Source organism: Tribolium castaneum, chromosome 6 (assembly GCF_031307605.1).
Source record: "Tribolium castaneum strain GA2 chromosome 6, icTriCast1.1, whole genome shotgun sequence".
Classification (NCBI taxonomy): domain Eukaryota; kingdom Metazoa; phylum Arthropoda; class Insecta; order Coleoptera; family Tenebrionidae; genus Tribolium; species Tribolium castaneum.
The window spans coordinates 6,188,436-6,200,869 of record NC_087399.1 but is presented as its reverse complement, the minus strand read 5'-3'; the positions used below and the strand labels follow the sequence as shown (position 1 = coordinate 6,200,869).

Genomic DNA, 12,434 nt, shown 5'->3' with positions numbered 1-12,434 from the left:
CTTCAATAACCGTCACTCAATTAAAAATATTAAAATATTGATTAATGAGATGTTTAAATGTTTGAATTTTGGGGCAAACGACAGTTTTTTACATATTTTTTTCACAAAACAACTTTTGAGCACTGTTTGTTGCTTAACTAACTGATAAATTTATAAGTTTATAAGGAATTGTAGATTCTTTTTTTTTAAATTCGCGCGTATCGAGTAAAATATAAGTACTATTTAACAGCACACGCCGATTTTTGTGCAAACGTGCGACCGTGAGTTGTTTGAATCTAGTAAAATATACTTTTAACAGACTAAACCTACATTATATACGAGCATATTATATTATTTTATTGTTTTTACACCGAAAATTTAAGTATTTCTTTTTAATTTTGCCTAAATAAATTTCTAAAATAGAATAAATGTCTAGCATACCGCATGACGTCACGTTGGCAGCGCCCTGTAATACCGATACACCTATTAAAGTGACACTAGTGTGACCTTTATGGGCGGCGCTTTAGTTACTTCCGGAAATTTGATTATTTGATTTGTGTTTTTTGGCCCAAAAATTGAGTTTTTCGCTGTGAAACACGCACAGTTGTTGTTGCCCTCACTTTTTGGTACATTTCCAATATCGCGTCAGCCCGTTATCACCTCTAATTGTGTTGGCAACAATGTTAAATATTTGTTGATAACGGGATAAAACCGTGTTGTGATTGTAAATCAGAGCCAAGGTCGCTAAATTAGATCTTATGGATCCTTGGGGCAGCGCCGGAAACGAGCCTACAGTCGTTGAAAGTCGCTTTGAAGACAATTTCGTTCCCTCAGTGCGTGACACCTTGCCCGATTCGGACCAGTACCTTGCAACTTTAGGTAACAAAAATGATCTCCTTGTGACCAACGTAACGTTAATCTCTGCAGAAAAACGTCTGCGTGATATTAAGAATGACCCCGACTTTTTGAAACAGTTGCGGGCTAAACGGGAGGCCTGTTTGCAGAATTTGCTCAACGGCGAGACCCAGTTTGAGCGCGACGACGACTTGGACGCCCCGGTCAACAACTCGCACCTAATCCGGACCATTCTGCCCCAGAAGCAGGCCCTAAACAAGGGGGAAATCGTCGAGTTGATCAACTACGAGGAGTTGGGGAGCGAGAGCGAAAATGACGTCGATTGACTTCGCCAGAAAGGCGCTAGTGGTGGTCACGGGGGCTTCCCGCGGGATCGGGCGGACGATAGCCCTCGAAATCGCGCGTAATTTGAACCAAAACTCGATTCTTATCCTCCTGGCGCGGTCTAGCAACGACCTTGAGCAAACCAAAAACCTCATTCTGGAAGTGGATAAGTCGCTCAATGTTATCACAGAGTCGGTGGACTTGTCCTCGGCCGATGTCCCCACGTATGAGAAAATCATAGATAAGGCCACAGCTTCGGTCGATACTACGGGAATCGAGTTCGGGATTATTTTTCACAACGCGGGAACCACCGGCGAAATCAAGCGGACCACGGACTTGACCGATGTTAAAATCTGGCGGGAATATTACGATTTGAATTTGTTCCAAGTCACGGCTTTGAATTCCGTTTTCGTGAGGAGAATACGGCCGATAGCGCCGCAGTTAGTTGTGGTTAATATCACGTCGTTGTGTGGGAGAACACCGTTTAAGAATTTGGCAATGTATGGGTCGGCGAAAGCCGCAAGAGAGTTGTTTTTCAAGGTTTTGGCCCTCGAAGAGGAGAATATTATTGTCTTGAATTACTCGCCAGGGCCTGTTGATACTAGCATGTTTGACAGTATTATCACTAATGCACAAAGTGAGGAGGTCCAAGAAAGTTTTAAAAAGGTGAAGGAGTCCACGATTTTGACGTGTGAGCAGACTGTGGGGCGACTGATAGCACTGCTGGAGAAAGGGGACTTCAAGTCGGGAGATACGATTGATTATTATGATAGGTTGTAACTTGTTATATTACTTGTATTATGGCTATGTGGAATATTGTGCTAGCAAATATATTTCCTCCTTGAGTTAATATATCAGGTGTTATTATTAAAAAGACTCAGAACATGCCCTGACATTTTTACGTATGTCGGAGAACAATTTTTAACATTATATTGTTGGTTGCCTACTAGACCAGCTCACCAGAATTCATATTGGTGAGTAGTGTTCAAATGAATCAAATTATAAATATTAAATACATATTTTTATCAATAATTTATCAAATTATTGGGGTTTTTTGCTTATTTAAGGGGTTCTTGCAATAAAAGTGGGAGATCCTTTAATTAGTATTTATTATGTACCTACTCGTATTATCTAATACTGGGTGATTATAAAAAATATATTGGTAACACTGATTTATTTCCACATTATGTGTCTAGGGTAACGCATTAAAACAGCTGTCGTGAGTAAAAAATTTATTTGGGAAATAATCATCTACACTCTTAGTAATACTTAAACGGCACTCCGGTTGACGGTCCTTGAGACGGTCGAAACGCCATCTACGAATTGTGTTTTGAAAAGAACATTAGCGTTACTGAACATTCCGTCTTTGAGCGACACCACAATGAACTAAAAATAATCAATTATTGTTAAAAAAAAATTGGACCCAGTAACGAACCTGTGACGTTTTGAAATGAGTCTTTAACATACGACCAATATTCTGCGTATGTGACAGATCTAAGGCGGCGTCAACTTCATCTAAAATATACAATGGCGCCGGTTTGAATAACAACATGGCGAGAATTAACGACAGGGCTGCTAATGACCTTTGTCCTCCACTCAATTCCGTCAAACTGTCTTTCCAAATGCCACCAAGCGAGACCTTAATCTATAAAAAAGTTTTAGTTGGCAAATTAAAAACGAAATTAATTTCACTCGCTATCGCTTGTGCGTGCTCTAAACAATACTGCGTATCTACAATTTTATCTAAAGTGCATTAGCAGGTATTCTACTTTTGTAGTCGACGATCCAACTAAATTATTTTCAAAATGGCTGAGTTTCCGGAACTTTAAAAAAACTGGTGCCAACTTTGAAATTTTAAATAATAACCACACATTTTTAGTGCATATTTGAATTCACCTTCACAAGCTGAGTAAAATTTACCAAAGCTGTTGGTACTTAACTGTTATAGTTGCTGACATATGTCAATTTTTTTGTTAAAATTTTCATTTGCAAGGGTTTATTAAAGACATCACAGCCCTTGAACCCTTTGCGATAAGTGAATAGTTTTTTTTGCATTTCTAGAATTTTCTAGAATTCTCAAAACTGTCAACTGTCGAAATTCATGGCTAGTATGATTTTTTCAAAAAGCTGCTATAACTCGGTTTTTTCAAATAGAACGACCCTATTTTCTTAACAGTAATCGAAAGAATATCGATATTTATGGTAAATTTTATCAATACGTCCTATACCAATCTCTTACAGTTTTTGAAAAAATTCAAAAACGAATTTTACTTCGTAATTTTCACAGTTAATCAAGTAGACATTGAAAAATGGACAATTGTCAAACCTCAATGTTTTATTTAGTTTTTAGCGGGTTCATTATCGAATAAGCAATTCGGAAGTAAAATTACCGTTGGGGGCGCCACTGAGCTAGGTCGAAAACAGTAACCATAAATGGCGGGAAAATGTTTATTCGGATATTTTGAGCGTTGTACGAATTTTGGGGCTTCACAATTATTACATTGCCTATGCGGAATGATTATTGCATCTTTGATGCAAGAAACTTATGTTGACAAATGAGAGATGACGAGGAAAACACGAATAACGAATGACTGTTTGGTTCACTTTCTTTATTGGAAAATTATTACAAAGACATTGAAAAGCCTACCTTTTGGCATAATTTACGTTTAAATGTATCAGCAGTTGTTAATCTTTATTGTAGTTTTGCAGATTTACCGCAGCATTTCATGATTTTTTCAGTGGAAAATTCTAACCTAAAATTCATAACACTTCACTAATTTATTGGTTTCTTGAGCCAAACTTTGTGTTCGCTGTGATCCATTACTTATAATCTTTAATTAGACAACTGTTTGATAACACTTTGTAATCAAAATTTAAATATTTTTCACTTTTTATCCACTTTCAAGTTCCAACAATAAACACTATACCACGAAAAACTACAGAACCAAAGTCAACGCTAGTATTTACCACCACGTACTTTTAAAGTAATTCTTTCTATTGTAAATAATTAACACTATACACGCAAAATTGTTGAACAATTCATTAAATGTCAGTTAAATGTGGCATTACGAAAATTTCTTTACTGTTTTCGACATAGTTCAAAAGTCATCACCAGAGGGCGTCTAGTTAATTTTATTTCCGAATAAAACAATAATATTTAATTATAGTTCATAATAACTTAGTGAATTATGTAAAGTAACTCAGTCAGTCTGACATCGAATTTTGAACTTCTTGAATGAAATTGATGATTAAATAGGACATTTCTTAATTAATAGCACAATTTTATCGTATTTTTCAGAAGTTTAATTGATTAAAAATGAAAATTACGAGCCAAAATTCAGTTTTTTGCGATTACTTCAAATAAATCATTCAAAAAATACTTAAATGTACGATGTTTTGTCCTTTTTCCCTTAATTTCAATTACCTCAACTCCCTGAAGGACCGTTTGTCCCGTGGGCGGCAACAGCTTGGCGGCGGCCCCTGGCAACAACGTGCTGAAAATCGAACCAAAATCTTTGGAAATTTGCGAATAAGCCTTGCACACAATATCTTCTCTCTTCCTGTCTAATTCTTTAATGGCATCGAGCAGCTTCTGTTTGTCTTGTTCAACAATTCGTAACTTTTTCTTCACTTCATTGTACTCTTTTTCCTGTTCTTCGAAATGGACTTGTGCTTGGCTGTTGACCGTGCGTCCAAGGTTTTTCCTCATTTCTTGTGCTTCTCGAATTTTTCTCTCCAACTTTAGGCCATCTTCATCTGACATCTTCTCGGCGTTTTTCAACTCGTTGCGATTGGCACGTTGCTCACAATCAGCTTGACGCGTCTTCAAATTCTTACACTCGTCTTGTAGTTTCTTCAACTTGTGAGTGGATTCTTTCATTTGGATCTCACACTGGGTGATTTTCGACTGCAGTTCTTCCTTTTCGTTGATCTTCTTTTGCACGTCTTTGTTCTTCTCGACGATTTCGGCTTTGCCTTTCTTGAGTTGGGCTTGCAATTCGGCGATGTTTTCCTAAAACACCGAGATTAAAGTAGAATTAACCAGTGATTAGAACAAGTATTTACATTCATTTCGGTTGATTGCGTCCCGATTTCTTCAAGTTGCTGTTTTAATTTTTCGATATTTGCTTCAGCTGCTTCAATCTGCTGCTTCGTATCCAACAAACTCTGTTTCAATTCTTCAATTTCTCCCTTAAACGTTGCATAATCCAACTCTTTTTGTTGCCACTCTTTTCGGCTTTTGTCCGCTTTTGCCTTCAATCTGGCCATTTCTGCTTCAGCCTCTTTTAATTTCTTCTCGGTTCCACCTTTCGAGCCTTCGACTTGTTTCTCCAAACTGGCCACTTTTTCGTTGAGTTTCTTCTCATTTTCTTCACACGAGGCAATTGTTTGCTTCAAATTTTCGATTTCTTTTTCCAAATTCGCTATTTCTTCCTTCTGTTGGTAATAAGTCGATTGTTGCAACCTTTGCGTAATTAAACTCAATTCGTGCTCTTTCAATTCCAACTGTCTTCGATACGTGGCGAATTGTTCTTCTTTGGGGCCCATTTCACGAATTTCGGACTCGATTTTTTCAAATTCTTCATCTTTGGCATTCAGTTGTTGCTAAATAAAAATTAACAAAAATTTTTATAATTGAATAACTAATTACCTCCACTTGTTTTATGGTTTCGAGTTGTTTCAAAACCGATTCGGTTTGTTCCCGGGAACCCCCAGTTAAGGTACCCGCCGGGTCGACAATGTCGCCATCTAGCGTCACACATTTGCGTCTAATCCTGTTATCAAAGGCGACTTGTTTTGCCACATCCATGTCCTTACAAATGAACACATTTCCGAAAATGTGTTCCATAACGACTTGCATTTTTTTGTCGTACTTCAAGTAGTCCAAGGCCAGTTTGATATTGTCTTTCCCGACCTACAACCGCCATGTTTTGCGACATTTTGAATATACACCAAGGTTTTTATTTTGTTGAACGTCACTTGCTGTTTCAAAAACTATAAAAAAATAGCAACAATCTACTTACATTTTTTTGGGGTCAAATGAGTTGTGTTAAATTAAATTCCAGTAAAAAAAATGTGCCAAGAAAACACCTTAATTAAAAAAAAAAACAATTGTGAAAAGTGACAGTTGTTTTTATAGTTCTGAAACAGGTATTACGTTATTTAGAGCGTTAATTACTAGTCTTTCATTTATATTATGCTAATAAAATATTATAAAGTAGGTTTAATTTTAGTTTAATATTGTTTAAATTATTTTTTTATTCAATAATTTTATAGAAAAATGCCAAATACAGTAAAAAAATTATATAAGAAAAAATATCCTGAAAGAAATATTCCAAACGCCCCTAAAGAAATACTTTAAAGATTAATTTATTACAAAAAGCTGCTGCTAGAAAATAATATTAAACTTATTATTGAAAAATAAGTATTATCCGTTCACGATTGTTTTAAATTCTCAGCAGGCGTAGATATATTTTTCTGAGGTTGGCTTCAGGTCCTGTCAGGTACTGTCTTTATGACGTTGTCTTGTCAAAAATTCGCTGTGTTGTCAGTTCTACTACTTATTAATTTAAAATGTCGAAAATAATTTCTGTTGATAAGAAAGTGTGCATCAAAAGATGCAAGAAAGACAGACCCGACTTTTTTAACTAATGATAATGAGTAGAATAACAATAAAAACGTATTTAATTAATTATTTAAAAAATGAAGCAAACTGACAACAGTCGTTGGTTGTCATCAATTATAACCCAAAATAAATTTCTTATGACAACTCACAGTACTGCCAAATAAAATGTCAGATTTTCATAGATAGTCCGAATTTAAGACAATTATGTGGTATGTTTCAAATCTTTAGCACCAATTGTCAATTTTCCTTGGCTCTAAATTTGTCGTAAGCTAGAATTGTTTTCTTATAAATAAACTCTCATTTTATGCTTTAGCTTTCTCAAAAAAAATGCAAATGCGATGTTGTAATTTTTTCTTAAAAACAGAAAGAAAAAAAAAGGAAAGAAAGTAAAAAAAAAGAAAGAAAGAAAGGAAAAAAGGAAAGAAAGAAACTAAAAGACTTCCATACGTGATAATTTTAGCACAATGGAAAAAAATCAGTGCGAAAAAAAATAAAAAAGATTCACCTAGAAATAGAAGAAGAAGAAAGGAAACGACTTAAAAGTGCAGACAAAATCTCAAAATAAAAACTCTAGAACAAAAAAAACTTAAAACAAATAGGGAAAAATCGAGTAACAACAATAGTAATAAACAAAATTTTGAAAACAGATAACCATTCTTAAGGTTAAATCTTAATCCTTTAACAAATGAACACCAAAAGCTAATTGTGTTATCAGTTTTATGACTGCGCTTGCCAGATATTACTGAAATAAGACTTTTATTAAAAAAAATTATAAAACAAAATGTATTAATTGTACTCAAAATATTTCAAGGTCTAATGCGGCTTTAACTGCCTACGCTGTAAAAAAAGTACTATGTATAAATGTATAAAATAAAGATGTTTAATTTACATAAATAAAACTCTGAATGTTTTGAATGCTTATCTTGTTTAAACAAAATTTTTTTGTTAACATATTGCTGTTTATAGAGAATTTGCGATTTATTTTGTATGTTTTTTTGTTTTATGTTACAAACAAAAACATATCTTACTGAAGACTTTTATTTAAAGTTGAGGTGCTAATGACTAAAACATAGAGTGCCAATAATAATTGCGCAAATGCCAATCACTAATTTTTTTTTGTTTTTTATTTTGGAATTATTTAAAAATTAGCTATAATTTTTTTTTCGGTTAATATATTTTGTTTATTTAGGTGCATTTAGGAATAATTTGGATTAAATTACCACATTAAAAAAAATCTTCACATAACGCTTTTGTTTAAACAAAGATATGGTTAACCCTTAAGGTGCCAATCGCTACACTACTTACCCCATTGTCTATATGGTAGAGTTTATTTCGCTGAGCATTACATAATTAATTGTACTATTATGCTATGTTCAGTTGCATTGTAAACAACAGTTATACAGACAGAAACGCCAATAAAATATAAAATAAAAAATTAAATAAAATCGTCATTGACTTACCAAAATCTCGGCTGTCTTAACAACACTGTTGCTCATCTTATTCACTTGAATTTTATTAAGCGGCATGAAGGTGCGCCTCTGCTGTAAATCCCCGTTTTTGAGTAGCTTCTTGCCGGTAATGTCGGTATCTATAACAACATTGTACAACCGACCACCGGCTGCCATTTCCAAAGCATACGCCGCCGCCTCGTCTTTCACTTCAAACAATCGGCAAACAACTCCAATAACACTGCTCCTTTTAAAATTGGGTTCGGGGTCTTTATACCTGAACTGGGTGTATGAATTCCGCATCTCAAAATGATCAACCCGTTGCTTCAAAACCCTCATTTCTTGCGCCAAGTGTCCTCTCCTATTCTTCAAATCGTTCATCCGGTCCTCCTTGAAATGCAATTTTTTCATACTGTTTTTCAATTGTTCAATTTCTTGAGTCATGGCCTTTTGGGCCTGTTGGTCTTTGAGGATTTCGTTTGCGTTGGAACTTTTCCGTTGTTTTTCTTTGAGGCGGTCTTCAAAATATTTGAGCTTGACGCGAGTGCAGTTTTTGTTGCTGGTCACTTCAGAGACTTCTTGACGTACGTTCATTAATTGGGCGAGAAGCGACTCGGCTTCGCCTTGGTCGTTGAGTTCCATTCCAGCGCTTAAAGCCACAACTCGTTTTTGGGACGTAAGGTAAGCTTCCTTGTCCTTTTCGTCCGCTTCTTTGAGTTTGAGGAAAGTCGATTCGACTTTCGCCAAGTTGGATTCTTTGAGTTTGAGGGTTTTTTCGTCGTCGGAAAAATTCTAAAAAATATTGACTAGTTGCTGGAGAAATTTAGTTGGGTGGGAGGGAAATACCTTTTCCAGTTGCTTTTTTCTCTTGGTTTCGTTGTCAATTTCGTCGTTGAGCGATTTTATGTTTGCGTTCACTTTGGCTTGGGATTTTTCAGCCGTTCGTAGTTCGTTTTCGAGTTTTTCCAAACCTTTATTACCATCCTAAATAATTATTTCTTAATTAATAAAAGTACTTTGTTCCTTACATTTTTTTATTTTCAACCGTATTTCCAGCGTTTTGATAAATATGCGACGGTGCGCAAAAAAACATGGCTTAGAATTATCGTACGAACGCTGCGAATACGGTTGAAGATATAAAAAAAGTGTAAGGAACAAAATTGTAGAGAATTAAATTTTCTACAAAAAAGTCCGCGACACCATATTTCTATCTTAAACAGTTTATGTATAAATTAGCTTTCCAATACTTGACCAAATCCGTCGCTTGGGCGTCTTTGAACGACTTTGGGGCCCAAATGGTTGAAGTTAGGGATATGGTCTCGCGAACTTTTTTGTAGGAAATTAAATTCTCTACAACTTTCTTCCTAACACTTTTCTTGTATCTGTAACTGTATTCGCAGTGTTTTGAAAAATATGGGGCAGAGTAAAAATTGGTAAGTTTTTTTTTAATATAGTTTACGATAAAATTTTTGCTTTATGTTTATGTATTACTATTGAGAATTTAATTAATAAACTTAGTTAATAAACCTAGACGGTAATGGAAAAACTGCGCTCTCTGACGACCTTAACGGAACTATCGAGGACAGGAACGTTTTATTTGTACCTTGTTCCGCATCCTAACCTTTAGATCTCCGTAGTTTTTAATAAATTTTAAGAACAAAACGTACCGCCTCGGCCTTCTTTGTTAATTCCTTAATAATCCCATCCAGCTCTTTAATTCTTTCTTTATGGAGTGTTTTTTCTTCCTCAACATTTTTCAAACTGTTTTCTTCGGCTTCGAGTTTGTTTTTCATTTCTACGTATCTTCTGTTCGACACGACATATTCCCAAGCTTTGTAGAGACCTAACATGTGGTCTAATTCCTTTTCTACGTTTTTGAACTCAATGTATTGTCTTCGTTCCTCTCTTAATTTTTCTAATCTTGGTGTGATTACCTCTTTCATTATCTACAAAAAAACGTGATGTTACCGCAATAGTTTTGTTTGTTATTACAGTTTGGAGTTCCGTAAGTTTGGCATCTTTTTTCCGAATTGTTTTCAAAGTATCGTCTCGTTTAGTTGTATACATTTTAGTGCCAGCGCCTTCCTCAATCATGCCTAAAATCTGGCACCAGAAATGTAATGTAATCACTAATCAAACGCAACATTCTTACTTCAAACGGTTTCATGTTTAAGACTTTGGTGATTTTCCCTTGCATAATCAAAAAGTGTGGATTATTCACGTTCAATTGAATGGAACAAAACAAATCTTGGACTTTCTTATTTTGAACCGACATTCCGTTAATCATGTATTTACTTTTCCCCCCCATCATGATCTGTCTTGAGATGGTGATCTCGGAGACATCTTCAAACCCTGGGGGGCACTGATCTGGGTTCGAATTATCAAAAGTGATAGACACCGTGGCCTTTTCAATACCGCATTGGCCACTTTTGTAAATCAAGTCTTGCAAATTGCCCACACGGACCTAAAATCTCAAATCAAAAAATTGTCTTTTGAGGTTAGGTACGGCAAATACATGGCTCAAATTCGAGATTCCTAGAACGAAACATATGGAATCGAGGATGTTTGATTTACCACTGCCATTTAGGCCCGTGATAGCGTTGAATTCCTTATCAAAACCCGAAACTTCGGTGCGGTGGCCGTAGGACTTGAAACCGTCCAAAATCACCGATTTTATGTACATTGTTGCAAGAAGCCAGTTTGCGGCTTCTGGATGATTGTCTCGATGTAAAATACAATTTAAACACTAAACTAAACGCAAAAATTAATCAAACAAAGCAAAAAACGGTTGGAAGTGTCACTTTTGAATCAAATTTTGATTTTGACAGTTGTAACCAGAGACACTGCGCATTAAAAACGACAAAATAATAACACTAACTCAATTACTATTCTACTAATTTACTGGTTTTTTGTTTTAAATAGCGTTACAAAACGAATTCGTTATGCCTTTAAATAATAGGGTTGATGTAAGGCCTCATTTTTTTTTATTTGTGGTTTAAACGATGTTTAGAGTCCGCGAAATGACAGATCGTCCACGGTGGTAGGAGTGCGCAGAGACGAAAACTCGTCTCGGACGAGTCCAATCTTTAAATTAGGGGTGTTGGCAGAAAACAGTGGCGTGGCGTGTACTTACATGTGTAGGGAATTCGTCTTAAAGTTTAACATTTCAATATTACCAGTTATAGTAAAGATACCAGTAGAAACATTTTTTGCAATAAACGCGTTTTTACTCTTTACTCATTGTGTATTTTTATTTATTCGACCTCTCTGCTTTGTATTTCTAGGAAATCAACGTGTATTATATATAATATATATAATTTTAACTACTACAAATTATGAATCTCAAACCCTTCTTGATCATAGAATAGTTTTTTGCTACGCCACTGCTCAATCTCCTCACTCGATGAAGTACGCATTGGCTCCGCCTATCGTGGTCGTTTACAGAGTTTCCGAGCTCTACCACTAATTTTCGCACTAAAATTTCACATTGCCAGTTTCTGTTTAAATATAAACATGCATTTTTATTTTTCCACTAACTGCATGCGAAACTTTTATAATTTTAGACGTTTATAGACGAATACATTTGTCATAATTAATTTTTCTAGATCAATACTGTTCTATTTTGAATAATTCTGTGTATGAATGTTTCTAAATTTGACGGATTTGGACAGTGAATGTTTCTGGTTATGACCTGTTTTAGACGTGTGATGACGTCACATCCGAGGTTAGGTGTGCGGCGCAGGCGGCGAGGGCGGTTCAGTCGACAGCGAGCAGTGGTACGGGTCAGATCGGGAGCGGGAGCGGGAGGCGAGGCGAAGCGAGGTGAGTCGGTTTATTTAAATTATTGTGTATTGTGCGGTTTCGTTCAATTTATTCAGTTTGTTACTTGCCGTTGTCGCGAACGGACGTGTGTTCAAGCAAATCTAAATTTTCCGGTTTAAATTTTCAATTCGGTGGCTAGTGATCGCGTTTGAGTGACACATTTTAAATACAGTAAATAAAATTATTATCAAACACTCAAATAATTTATTGCCACGTAATAATTTTGTCTTTAATTTCAATGAATGAAAGTGGCTTGCTCAAAATTTAATGCAAATAAACATTTTTTTGGTTTCATTTTTATTATTATTTTTTTTAATGCTACAAACGGTAGCCAACGTGGAAGCGATATGAAGGTAGGTGTATTTTATTGCTGTGTCGTA

The 12,434-nt window shown here is 35.5% G+C and overlaps 2 protein-coding genes across 3 annotated transcripts; one reads left to right on the top strand and one right to left on the bottom strand.

Moving 5' to 3' along the window:
- The first annotated feature begins 472 nt into the window (after positions 1 to 472).
- Sptr (Sepiapterin reductase) lies at positions 473 to 2,010 on the top strand. 2 transcript variants are annotated; one of them, XM_015982730.2, is made up of 2 exons: positions 473 to 858; positions 984 to 2,010. In XM_015982730.2, exon 2 carries the CDS (start codon positions 1,147 to 1,149, stop codon positions 1,936 to 1,938), a length of 792 nt encoding a protein of 263 aa, XP_015838216.1. In that variant the 5' UTR covers positions 473 to 858; positions 984 to 1,146; the 3' UTR covers positions 1,939 to 2,010. The 2 variants fall into 2 exon arrangements, with proteins under 2 accessions (XP_015838216.1, XP_974002.1); XM_968909.5 differs by having other exon boundaries at positions 907 to 2,010.
- A 365-nt stretch (positions 2,011 to 2,375) lies between these two features.
- SMC2 (Structural maintenance of chromosomes 2) lies at positions 2,376 to 11,081 on the bottom strand. Its single transcript, XM_008198577.2, has 11 exons — positions 10,748 to 11,081; positions 10,385 to 10,696; positions 10,225 to 10,335; positions 9,900 to 10,178; positions 9,079 to 9,216; positions 8,245 to 9,024; positions 5,810 to 6,073; positions 5,224 to 5,763; positions 4,583 to 5,170; positions 2,594 to 2,803; positions 2,376 to 2,544 (listed from the first exon to the last, which is right to left on the bottom strand). The coding sequence occupies exons 1-11, from the start codon at positions 10,913 to 10,915 to the stop codon at positions 2,428 to 2,430; spliced, it is 3,507 nt and encodes a 1,168-aa protein (XP_008196799.2). The 5' UTR covers positions 10,916 to 11,081; the 3' UTR covers positions 2,376 to 2,427.
- Positions 11,082 to 12,434: the final 1,353 nt, after the last annotated feature.